The sequence below is a fragment of the Contarinia nasturtii genome, unplaced genomic scaffold, assembly GCF_009176525.2.
Source record: "Contarinia nasturtii isolate CC-2019 unplaced genomic scaffold, AAFC_CNas_1.1 Cnas_scaffold_2678, whole genome shotgun sequence".
Taxonomy (NCBI): Eukaryota; Metazoa; Arthropoda; class Insecta; order Diptera; family Cecidomyiidae; genus Contarinia; species Contarinia nasturtii.
The window spans coordinates 810,747-823,748 of NW_022199997.1; the positions used below are offsets into that span (position 1 = coordinate 810,747).

Here is a 13,002-nt window from a genome sequence, read left to right on the forward strand (position 1 = left end):
GTATATTGACACAATAGTTTTTTACATGAAAAACCACACACAGCAATGCAAAGAAAATGAAATGCATTCAGATTAAAATTTAAAAGTGAAAAGGAGAGTAGGGAAAATGGAAGACGAAAGAATGTAACGCTTGTCAGTTATAGAAAATGATCTGGCTCTATTTATATTGGCGCACATATAATTATATTATTTTCGATTTGAAAAGCATAGGCAAAATGACAAAAAGCCCGTTTAAGGATGAGCAACAACAAACAAATTATATAAATTGAGTATATTTTTTTTTTTAGATAAATTGTGCTGTTTATTTAGATTCTGAATCATTGGTCAACATGTTTATGTGTCAATTATATCCCTCCAGACCATTTTTTTTGTTTGTTTGTTTAAATTTTAGATTTAATTGCAAATTGATGATTTAACATTTTGCATTTTATTTTGTGAACAAAATGTATTTCAATTTTTTATGTAAATTTCTGTATTTATTTGGTGTTTGTTAAGGGAAAGGTTGTACGCATTGAGTTGAAACAATTTTTAGTTCAAATTAGTTTTTGCTTGCTTTGGTTCAAAAATAATTACAATTTTAACAAATTTTGCTTCCATTGAAATTCGCATAAATCATTTATAATTTAATCATGATAAAATTGCACTTTTTCGAAAATTCACAAAGAAATCCATTTATCCAAATTCTGAAAAAAACGCACATTTGTTAAATTAAAAGAATCCCTTTTTTCTGTAGCTAAATTAAACAAAGCGATAATAGGTTCGATTGAGAATCAAAACTAAAGTATCAAGTTTTGGCAATGAAATTGATAAAAAAGAATGAGTTTAAATCGGCATTTATATGGTACTTAAATCAAATAGAAGCAAAAGTGAAATATTGTGAAAAGTATGGATATTTAAAAGAGTGATTAACTTGAAAAATTAAACTTATTCAAATTTGATATATTTCAGAACACATTTATTTGGCTTTAATTTCGATTTCGAACATGTGCAATGAATTAATGCAAAAAAAAAAAACGCAAAATATATGACTAAAATAACTAGAGAGATTTCTGAAAAAAAAAATTTAGAAGCAAACATGAAACAATTACAATATATGTATAAAGATATTAATCTCAAATCTTAACATACCACGACAAAATTATGTAGAACTACTTACATAATAAACTGGCCCAAACGACTTGTTTCAAAATCTCACTAAATAAAATGAAATTGATTGACAGAAATAGAAAACGGGAAAGATGGCAAAGTTCAAAAAGTATTATGAAATTATAGTTTCACATTAGCAAAACAAGAACAATGTTGGCTGAATGTATTAAGTCAAAACATTTCGATGAAAACAAACGTACATTTTAAATGAAAATAACATTCATGCAAAAACAGCAAAAAGAATACCGACAAAACAAATTACTATCAGTTTAAGAAAATGAACAGATAATAAAATTTATGATATAAAAATTGTAATAAAATTACTGCAAATTAAAAAAAAACACAAGAGATTGTTTTATTTCTACTCTCTTTGAACGATTTTTTTTTTCAGTATCCGCGTAGCAGAAATGAGATATGTAGTGGTTACATGGCAATTTTTTCCCTAAATTACTTCGAACAAGGATACTTACATCACTATAGGTTTCGCGATTGAGCCAAACGGAATGATAGGTTTAGTGCATTATAAAGAAATATTGTGGATACTTTATTGAATTTATGGGGTACAATTCTCTTAAAATAAAATTTAATAAAAAAACGTTCGAAATGAATTTTTGTTTTTTTTTTTACTTTATATTTTGTTTTGATTAATCTTAGTCTACTTGCATTGCATTATCATCGGGGAAAACTTTTTTGCATCGCACTAAGATCGATGAGACGTGCGTAACTTTGGGCATTCCTTGATGATGGGCGTTGATCAATTTGATAACAAAATCTCTCGGATTATGTTCAAAACGGCAACGATCGACACAGTTTGAAATTTCATCCATTTTGCGCTTTTTTGGTGGCACATACCCATTTTCTTTGATGATTTTGTCTTCGAATGCTTTTTCCTGTTCGGCTGTACGTGGTCTTGGAATCAAACCCAAAAATGAACAATATGCATTTTGTTCCATTTCATTTTTAAAGTACATCATCCCCGAAAAAACTCCAATTTGAACTTCATCTTCAATATCAATGGTATTTGCTGTTAAATTGCCAGTGATTTGAAGTTTTTCCTCGTGAATTAAATTACTGTGAAGTTTGCTCAAACGTGGACGGTACATAAAAAGTGTTGCATTCGTAGTATGTCGAAAAGCTGGCAAAAGATGATTGCATTCAAATGAACTTAAAAGAATTATAATATTCTTTGTTTCACCCTTAATTTGTGCAAGCCACCATGTTGGCCGTAAAAATGCATCACACAATTGCGATGAACCCTGAAGAACTGTGCAAAAATCGTTGGTAACAAATATATATTTGGACCAGGCGTCTGCATTTTTTTCGCAAAATTCGGATAATTGTGTGTTGGCCAAGCTGTTGACAATTGAAAGTAATGAATTTTCAATCTTCATTTTGTTAACCAGACCATCAGTGGCACCGTTAATAACCAATTGTTTCAATTGCTCATTGAACTTTGGTGTGGCCGGTTTTGCTCCCGGTGGACGTTCTATTTGAGTTTGCTCCTCAACTTCTTGTTCCAACTCCTTTTCTTGTTCCTCATCGAGAGCGTGTGTAAATCGTTTAACATCTGTTGCTAATTCATTCAGTTTGTCCACGACATTATCCTTCATTTCACGGATAAATGATCGAAATTGTCTATCAACATGACGACCATCAATTTTATCGAATTTTTTCCATGCAATATCGATTATTTTTGCTTCTTCTTTTTCGCCGTACATTTCAACCAATTTTGCAAAATCATCATCAACACATTTTTCATAGAGTTTCTTCATGGAATCATCATCTTCAGCATTTTCATATTGTTTGTGTCCGACCAATTTCTTTGTATAATTCAACGCGCCTGTTGTCCAATGCATCATATTTGCCTTTTCAAATTGACGGCTATTGTGCTCAATAAATTTGATGACATGTACATTTTCAACTGTATCCCGTTCCGATAGTTCGCATACTTTTCGTATGCGAATATCAGCTTCGTATGATGCCCAAAATCGAATCGATTGACTGGTTTCTAACTGACGCATTCTCATGCAAGATTGCACGGATTTATCACGAGTTATGTCACCTGAAAGTGTAACACATGCTTTCCAATTCACCGGAAAACGAAGATCGGTGCCACGTGTATGCTCATCATCTAAATACACGAGACATTTTGCCAAATTTTCTTTGTAAACCGAATAATCGAATTCAGTAACCATTCCACTACGTTCGATCGTTTGCAATGTATCTTTTCCATCAAAATAAACTGCTGCATCGTATTTTTCTTTGGATGCTCGTTTTAGCCACTCGCTTGCGACTTCTTTGTTATTAAGTTCAAGCATCAAAGCACCTTAAATAACAGACATTGATTATGTTAAACTTAAAAAATAAAACATAAATTGAATAAATTTATAAGTACCTGAATCCAAAAGTACCGGAATATCATGTTCTACCAATGCATCCAATATTTGTTTGCCGCTCACATTGGCTGGCAAGTTTTGATATGGACCATTTCTTGCATCCTTTAGGATATTTCGCATTTTCTCATTCGTACCCTCAAGCTCTTTGAGATCATTTTGTCCAATCATTATTGGAAGAATATTTTTGGTATCATTCGTTCCACTAAATCCAGTAACACGATGCGCATAATGATCACTCGTCAATTCCCATGACGTACACATCAGCTTCTTATCGAACATTTTTAGTTCTTGTGAAAAAACAAGATTCGATAGCCAAAAATCAATCACATACATATTGTAACGAAGCAATGGAAACAGATACTCATCACGTTGATGAGGATTATCCAAATTGACACCGCTGTAAGTGCGAATCGATGGCTCAATCAATTTTCCATCAATGCTACGAATCCATTTCTCATAGGTAGCCGCCGCATCTGGTGCATTTTCTAAATGCGAAAATACACAGCGGAGCTGGTCGTCGGTTAAACCTTGCGGGAAAACGAGAAAAAAATATTCATTCTTGCAATATGTTTGAAAAAAAAAATCTATAAAACTCACCAGAATAATAGTAACTCATTTGTGTAAAACAAACAGCAACATCGGGATGTCCGAATTCGGTCATTTCAGCGGCCACATCTTTTGCTTTAAATGGAATAGCCATTTTACGATTGCTCTTAACGTTAACACCATAATGAACGCGCCATCGTTTAGTCAGTGTCAATTTCAGGACTTCAAATCGCAACAGTCCACTCAATATTAAAATGGTATTAAGTTCAATTTCGGAAAATTTACGCATTATATCGTAAAATGTTAGTTTTTCAATCGCTTTTTCTGTTAGAAGATGCCGGAGTTTTTCTTTTTTTGATGTCGAGATTTCATTAAAGTCAATATCAAGTTCACCTTTAAGAAAATCATCGATGATGGCCATTTTTAGTGCATCGAAAACAATATCATCGAGAATACGGCATGGTGTGAACACATCCGATCTATAGTCGACGTTAGGCCAACCAACAACGTTTCCACTTTTTACGTAGTTTTCATCAAATTCGATTTTCTTATTTCCATATTCACCGTAAAGTCTGTGCATGTGATCTGGAACACGTTTTAAAACCGCTTGCGTGACCAACCATCGCAATGAGCCACCATCTGATTCTCTTGGAGCGCCAACCGTATAAATGAGTTGATATTTTGCTTGAAGTATTGCATCTGATTCATCTAATACATTGCGTATGTTTGCATTCATCCACTTATGGACTTGTAACAAACTTTTGGCTGCGCGCATTTCCTCATTTTGAATCATTTCGTAAATTTTTAGTTGAAATGATAAACGATATTCAGGCAGTGTGAGAATAACACCTGTAAATAAATCAATTTTGGTATTAAATTTCTTTGTCTTTTTTTCTTTTTACAATGCTTATCTATATCTCTCAAATTTACCTTTATTTTTTAAGCATTCTTCATAAATACTTAAAATCGAGTCAATGTGCGTGTGAATTGGCATGTTACGGCGACACGGAAATATGTAGATTTTTTGATTTAAGAATCCACCCAAATATTGTCGTAATGATTTTAAATTTGTTGCAAACAGTGATTTGAGCACAGTTATTTGGCAAGCTTGTTGCCCATTTGCCAATCTTGCAGCCACAATTGGGACAATAACTGCTGTTTTACCTTCGCCTGTTTTGGAGTGGTGAATCAGAAAAGAAAAATGGAAATTAATCAACATATCATGGAACATAATGAAAAGGATATCTCACCCATGTTCAATTGCATGACCGAATGTTTTGTATTACTTTCCGGCGGTGTAATCATCCGCCGTGCAATTTCAATTTGAATCCGTCGGATCATAAGATTCTGTTCAATTTCGAATAATAACCATTCTGGGTATTCGGATGGTTGCCAATTTGAATGCGGTTCGTCTTTTAACTCTCTGCTTAAAATGGCCTGAAGTTCTGGACGCTGTTTGAAAATTTCAATACGTTTTTGACGTTGCTCTCGTGCAATTTCCATGGCCCATGCACCGATCAAGCATTTTAAGCGTTCATCTGTGGTGGTGTCAATTATTTTTGGCAAATACATACTTGGCACCATTCTTGGAAATATTCCTGCTTTAATCAAATGATGTGTTTCATTCGATTGTGAAATTTTGTTACAAATTAATGTCCACCAATCGTGCGCTGAATAAATGGATTTTTTTGCTTTCATTTGCCATGTATCGTGTGCTTCATTAATCTTTTCTCGGCTTAATGCATTAAAGCAATCACGTATCTTCGCTTCGTAGTCAATTTGAAATTTAACGAAATTATTTTCGATTGATGGACGATTTCGGTTTATGCTCGAGGCGCAAGATCCAAGACCACATTCAGGCAAAGATTTTAGATTCATTTCAACGGTTTGGATGAAAACATCGAGTTGATAATTTTTATACCATACACGTAATTTTTTATTGATTTTATCATTGGCAGTTGCATAGTCAATATATTCAAATCGATTTAAAAATGTGTTGCCCAAAACGAACGATGCACATGGCCAATTATCTTTTGCTATTTTCTCTATGTCCTTGATAACATTTTTGAGATCATCGTCGTATTTTTGCCGTTTGCCAGATTCCTCCCAGTCCTTGCTATAATATTCATCCGGTTGTTTATGGTTATCTTTCAAAATATTCGATATTGTTTCAACTTTAAACGTCCCAGCTGATATTGGGAATGATTCAATTTTCGGTGGATGGATGTGTTCAAATTCTTTTGGATTTGCGGCAATTGCCTGTAATACGAAAATCGGATTGATTTCTTCACCATGATGAGCGAAAAAACTGAAAATAATTGCAAATTCTTCGCGATTTAGCTCTTGCTTTCGAGCTGCTTCATACAGAGAAATCCATAAATCAGCAAATTTATCGTGAACACTGTGATATAACAAATCTTTCAACCGTTCTGAATTGGTGAGTCCGACCAATGTTTCACGTTTTACGGTCAAAAAATGTGTTAAATTTAAACTGCCTGGCACATAATATCGATTTTTGTGGTATAAAAGGCATATGTGCCGTGTGTCTTTGCAAAACGATATCGGCGGTGTATTTGGCAATACTGTCTTCAACACTATTTGTGGAATAAATGTTTCATGTACTCGTAGATTTGGATTCAATGGATGACAACGCCAATGATCACGCACATTAAGTTTTATCAGAGTTTCAAGTTTCAGTGGCTTTGGTGGATCTTTCGAATACAAGCTGTACAATCGCTGACTATTGCTGAGTAATTTTTGCACAATAAAGAAAAAACAATCTTGCGCTGATCGTGGCGGTATATTCTCTGGCCAATTAACTAATTGCTTTCCTTTTCGTAAATTTCGTAGTGGCGTTAAATTGGCAATCTTTTTCAACATTTTTCGAGCTTCTGGTTCATATGGTTCGGATGACCATGCATATGCTGATTGTAGAATTTGTAGAGCACGTTCTGTACCCGACATTTCAGTAAATGGTTCGATTTCGCCATGTGATGTGATCGCATGCAAATATGCCAAATAAAACCATGATGCATAGCTACCGTTGCTCGCTTTTAATTGACAACAAAATTCATCAACTTGATATTGATAAAATGGTGGACTATTCAGATTTTGTTCGGTCTTAACGTGCACAGAAATATGTAAATCTGTGCATACACTTCCAATTTCTCCATTCGGTATGAGTATGGTTTTCGTTTTTGCGTTGGAAATACTTTCCAATATCAAACCATGATGTAAACCGTACAAAGTGCCAACATTTTGTGATAGACTGATGCGCATTCCGCTAATTTCATTTGAAATCAAATCATATGTTTTTAAATCGATGTTGAATTTCAAATTCATGCGTAATAATTCGACGGTGGCTGCGTGAGCACTTTCTTGCAAAATGAGAATATATTTATGATGTTCTAAGCGTGACAATCGGTCGATAATTTTTTGAAAACTATCACTTTTGATGTCAAGCATTATACGTTGTGTTTGTACATGACATAGATAGGAGGTGGTGTAATCAAATCGATAGTCAACATCGGTAACTTTTGAAAAGTGTGTCTTATCCATCGCTTTACGCCGAAATTCGATGCAATTTTCTTTCTTATTCCACCAATGGCTGTAATTTTCGACGAGATGTGGTGGAAATTCACCATTCAAAATCGATTGATCGATTAGCTCCTTTTCAAAATCATTTACTTTGTTTCGTTCGGTAATAATGACCTTATTGTCGATTAATTTAAATTCATAAATACAATTGTTAAATTTATGAACCGTAGAAAAGTTATCACCATCAGGAATCACCTCGAATACGACTTGCCCAAAGAACCACTGGTAAATGCCACTATTTAAAATGTGTTCGGGTAAACGTGACAATGGAAAACCATCGACTGAAAATGAACCGGTGATTATGTCAATTGTTACAAATTGTCTCCTTGATTGAATGATGACTTCGATGACCAATAGATGTGGATATTTTTTATAAAAATTAATGGGTTGAAATGTTGTATTGTCTGAATCAGCACGAGACCATAGCATTTTAATTAACTTATACACTTCGTTTGGATTTTGTGTGATGAGTTCAGTTATTTTTGGCTCTAGACAGAGACCAACGCATTCCATCAATCGAAGAAACATGCACACATTTGGTGGCAATTTTGACTCATCCGTTGTATACATCCGTACGCCATTCTTTAGGGTTATATTAAATTGAAACCATGCTCGTATAGCAGTTAAATCATTTTCGGTATCTGCTTCAAAAATCTTCTCGTAATTTTTGTGCTTTGGATTAATGAAGAACGTTAGACCTCCAGAAATTGCAACGTGAATCAATTTCATGCGTAACTCTTGTTCGGTTTTCTCATTTGGATTAGCCATACTTCGAATTGAATCTTCAATTTGACGAATCCAATCCAAAGCAATGACACGAATTTGACGTAAAAGTGAAATAATTTCGATTACCATCTCATCATGACAGTTAATTTCATATGCTCGAACTGCAATCAATGTTACGATGAGGAGTTTGAATGGGTGCCTCCAGTTGTTTCTTTGTTGGCTAACGAATTTCAATAGCAGTTCAATCATTGCTGAACAAAATTTTGGATCACGAAAGTCGATGTGAGATTCTCGTGTTGATCCATCGTTACCGCTTACACCGCACTCCCATAATGTTTGCATAATCAATGCCAAAACTGACTCATTTTCAAATGACAGGGACTCTGTTTCAATCATTGCATACAATTTTCGTAGTTGTAAACGATGGCCATCAGCACGTAGTGAACCGAAATTCTTGTATTCGGATAGGGTGAGCTCTTGACGACAGTGCGATTGTTCCGATAATACTTGGTTTTGCGTATGATTGGTGCTCACCAATGTCCATTGTAAGCAATCATATTCATTTTGAGCTTTAAATATGCATACACTTTTTATGGCATCGTCTGGAATTGAATTTATGATTTGCTCTTTTTTCGCATGAAACACGCAATTGAATGTGCTTTTAATGAAAAACCAGTCAGAATTGCTGCTTACACGAAACTCTTCCAATTTTTCAGATTGTGTACTTCCTAGTGTAACAATGTGATTGCTTTTGTTACTAAATTCCGAAAGACGGTCGGTCCACTTTCCTTTGATTTTCTGTGAATTTTCCGATTCAAATTTGGAATCTCCAAGACAAAATTTAGCAAATTTATTTAAAACATCACGCAAATGAGCGATTTCACTGGGTATCTGAAGTTCAAAAACAACAGCTAATCTTTGAATTTCTTCTGTGGGTAAAAGATGTTCATATTGTTTAACCCGCAGTTGGTCTGCCATTTTGTTATATGCGCATTTTGTACAGTCACGAAAATGCTGCTTATAGCCATACTCTATATAACATTCACAGTTTCGACGATTGGCTTTACTTTTGTAACTTTCCTTTTCATCACGACGCCGTTGCAATTCTTTTTTCTTTTCATCCACATTTTTTTCGTCCTGTTTCAATATTTTAGTCTGAATTTCCAGCATGTCAGAATGCTCTTTAGCATATTTCACAGAAAATGATTTATCGCTGATATTTTTTTCGCCAATCAAACTTGGACCGTTAGATTGAGAGTTACGTTTTTGAAAATACTTCTCTATTTCATGGGCAATGCACATATTTATATGTTGCGGTATCAATAATTCATTAATTATGTTTTGATTGATTCCACTGTGATGTTGTAGCAATAATGGATGTTTTTTTGTAGCAAGTTTATCCATCACAGCAATCAATTTTAAGCGAACCAACAACATTTGGCTCATAAACAATGGATTCCCTTTGAAATTCTTTTTAGCATATTTCGCATATGCAAATGACCATGTGCGTAACTCATAATCACTCCATCGGTCGTCATCCATTTTCATTTCGTATAAAACCACTTGCTCAAATTCCGACCAAAATATACGTTCGGCCATGCCGTGCTTCGTAGTATTTATGCTTTCAATGTTTGAAAGATCTTTTGTGAAATATCGTTCGTATGTTTTTGGTGTATACTCGGTTTTGTTGTCAGATAGTTTTTCTTTTTTCATTCGTTTCGTTAAGTATTCTGTCAGTTTTGGAATTTTGTATATAATATCTGCTTCAAAGTTAAGATCAGCCACTGATGGTGATTTTGCTTCATTTTCGATTTTATTCTGCAAATTTTTTATTTGGCTGTCAATTTTCTGGCGTATTAGTTCGATGTTTTCTTTTGCCTCTTTAACAACAGATTTTAATAAATTGATGACATCTTTGGGTGTTTCGTCCGACACCATGTGCAACAGCTTCTCAATGCGTCGTGCCAATTTAGCAATCAATTGTGACAGCAAATCAATGTTAAATGTGTCATATTCCTTATACAGACCACAAATGCTAGTCAAGAAATTTAACATAACAATTTTGTATAACAATTTTCCGTTCTCAGAGCCCAACTGAAGTGTGAGGTTGTGCTGAAGCATAACCTTGACGCTTATATAAAAGCTGGATCGACGAAAGTAGTTTGTTTTGCTTTCGCCCAATATTTCGTCTCGAATCTTTTTCGTAATGAATGGATATTTGGTGGCGGATGTGCTATTGCCATCATCAAGCAATGTAACCAGCCACTTACATACACAATCGCGATTCTTTCCTTCAACTGGCAATCCTTCGAACAGAACACACAATTGATTAGCAAACTCTTCGGATCTTAATATTTTCGAGAAGTGCATTTTGATAGCTTGTTCTGGATAATTGAACTGGAATAGTCGAATAAAATTGAGTTTGACTGGATCTTCTATTAAAAAAAAACACAAAAAATATTAAAAATTACCTCGAAATCGGTGTCATGCTTGTAAACTTGATCTGGATGCAAATTTGGAATTGTAGACACAATCACATTTTGCACGTTATTGATAGCTTCAGTCGATGGTACATGAATCATAAAGCCTGTATGTTGAAAACGCACGAACATTGCAAATGTATCGCCAGGGCACAACTCATTGATCTCTTTTGAAATGTTTTCTTTTGTGAGCATCATGTGCACCCTTTGTAAGCGTTGAAACATTTCCACAGTCTTTCTCGGGATAAATTCCGACATTTTTTCCACGTTTTTAACCATTTTCTTCATCAAGTCAATTTCCGTATCATACAAATACCGTGGTTTTGTTTGTGGCAAAACGCGCGGCAGAATAATATGGTCCAACAGAACATCTTCATCTCGTACGTTGTTCATTTCCATGTCTACATCGTTGTCCATTTTTCGTGATTTATTCTGTTTAAAAAGACACATTTTTTTTTTGTTGGTATTCTTAATCAATATTGTAAACAATCCAATATTTTAAAATTCTTTGAAAAATAAACTGTGAATAGACTGAGCCTACAAATATAGCAGCCCATAACGTAATCACTATTTGTGCACAACACATAGCGAAAGAGATTTTATATAGCGACAGATATGGCACTGTAGGCTTAATCTATTGACTGAAAGTAAGTCATTTTATTTATTGTTTTACTGTTAAAAAATAAATCAGTTGAAATGCTAACCCGAGCAATTAATACTGATCATAAAACGTGACGAAAACACCACAATTTTAAAATCACATTTATGTTAGCAGTTTGAAGCGAAACAACAATTTCCATTGTATAAACTTTCAATCCATTTTAAGTGTTTTTACGATAACTTCTTTCATTCGGAGCCAAAATATGAAATGAAAGGTCGTTATTATTTGTTTAAAAATGTGCTCGGGACGGAGTGTAGTCTTTTATTAGTCATAACATAAACAGTCCGTGTATAATCAAATCAACTAATGCAACAAATCGAACGTATAAGTGTTTCTTGGAAAGTTAACAGGGCACTATATTGCTATAGTTCGAGAAGCTCGAGTGCTAGCATCAATTTCTAAGAATTAAAATAAAAATATCATAAAAGACGAAAGAAAAATTATGCATGCATCGATTACTGTATAATATACTTTTTTCGTTAATAACACTTTTGAGAGCTAGCAAACGAAAAGAAAGAGAAACGGAAACAGCGATAAACTCATTCCCAATTTCAAACTTAAAATATTTTTAAACAAAACGACAAACTGGCAACATGCATGTTCTTCATATACGTTCTCTCTTAAATGGTATTTACTTCATAAAATACATTTCAATTGTTCGTATGTCACTGCCATTGTATATAATACTATATTATATGTTTATTTTTAAATATGCAACATATATGTCGCTTTGGCACTCCATATCAGTGTATAGAATATGTGAGGGACAATATATGTATGTTTCGGATAGCGAATTTGTTTTTTATCAATCCATTTTTTTATAGAAAAAAAAAGATCAAATGCAAGTTATCCAAGATAATCCGGTGGTCTGTCTACATTAATTCAACCATTTTTTTATATTAATTTCAAAGCAGACTGTGTGCTGAAGAATTAAAATTATATTTATGCAACGTTTCTCAGAAAATTCATACCAGTTGACATAAAATCGAATTGTTTATGGGATTTTGTTTGCATCAAAAACGATTTGTTTTAAACTAAACTGAACATTTACGTTGTATTTAAAATAAGAAAGTGTAAATGTGTCTGGAAATTGTTTTTGAAATTCACCAACTCATATTCTTACATTTTATAATGGGAGTCAAATACAAATATACCTCAAATTTAGTTCAGAACCAATGAAATAATTCAAATAATGTAGATGTTGAGATTTCACTTCAATTTTGGAACAAATTATATCAACACATAGCCTGTGTGACACAGAATCACTAAAATAATTCACTCCTCAAATTCACTTAATTTTTGAATTATACCGGTCAATGGTATATCAATTCGTTGCGTCACAATACACTAAAAGACGCGACACAAAAAATACCATCTATCGTTTTTCAGAAATAGTCATTAGTCAATTCAGAATATAATAATTTGCAAAAAATCCGCTTTCAAACAAATA

General features: G+C 33.7%; 1 protein-coding gene across 2 annotated transcripts; it reads right to left on the minus strand.

The window, feature by feature from the left end:
• Window positions 1-1,666: 1,666 nt before the first annotated feature.
• LOC116348812 lies at window positions 1,667-12,872 on the minus strand. 2 transcript variants are annotated; one of them, XM_031779949.1, is made up of 8 exons: window positions 12,707-12,872; window positions 10,883-11,323; window positions 5,339-10,808; window positions 5,249-5,258; window positions 5,019-5,185; window positions 4,140-4,937; window positions 3,542-4,069; window positions 1,667-3,472 (listed from the first exon to the last, which is right to left on the minus strand). In XM_031779949.1, the coding sequence occupies exons 2-8, from the start codon at window positions 11,306-11,308 to the stop codon at window positions 1,797-1,799; spliced, it is 9,075 nt and encodes a 3,024-aa protein (XP_031635809.1). In that variant the 5' UTR covers window positions 11,309-11,323; window positions 12,707-12,872; the 3' UTR covers window positions 1,667-1,796. The 2 variants fall into 2 exon arrangements, with proteins under 2 accessions (XP_031635809.1, XP_031635808.1); XM_031779948.1 differs by having other exon boundaries at window positions 5,019-5,258; window positions 12,707-12,871.
• Between the last annotated feature and the right edge of the window lie 130 nt (window positions 12,873-13,002).

Bases quoted from the DNA above. Each gene is read 5' to 3' on its own strand.
- LOC116348812 (XM_031779948.1), bottom strand. From the start codon at position 11,308: ATGGACAACGATGTAGACATGGAAATGAACAACGTACGAGATGAAGAT. The intron at 5,259-5,338 runs GTGAGATATCCT...ACTCCAAAACAG, and splicing joins GGTCATGCAATTGAACATGG to GCGAAGGTAAAACAGCAGTT. The intron at 4,938-5,018 runs GTAAATTTGAGA...ATTTATTTACAG, and splicing joins AGAATGCTTAAAAAATAAAG to GTGTTATTCTCACACTGCCT.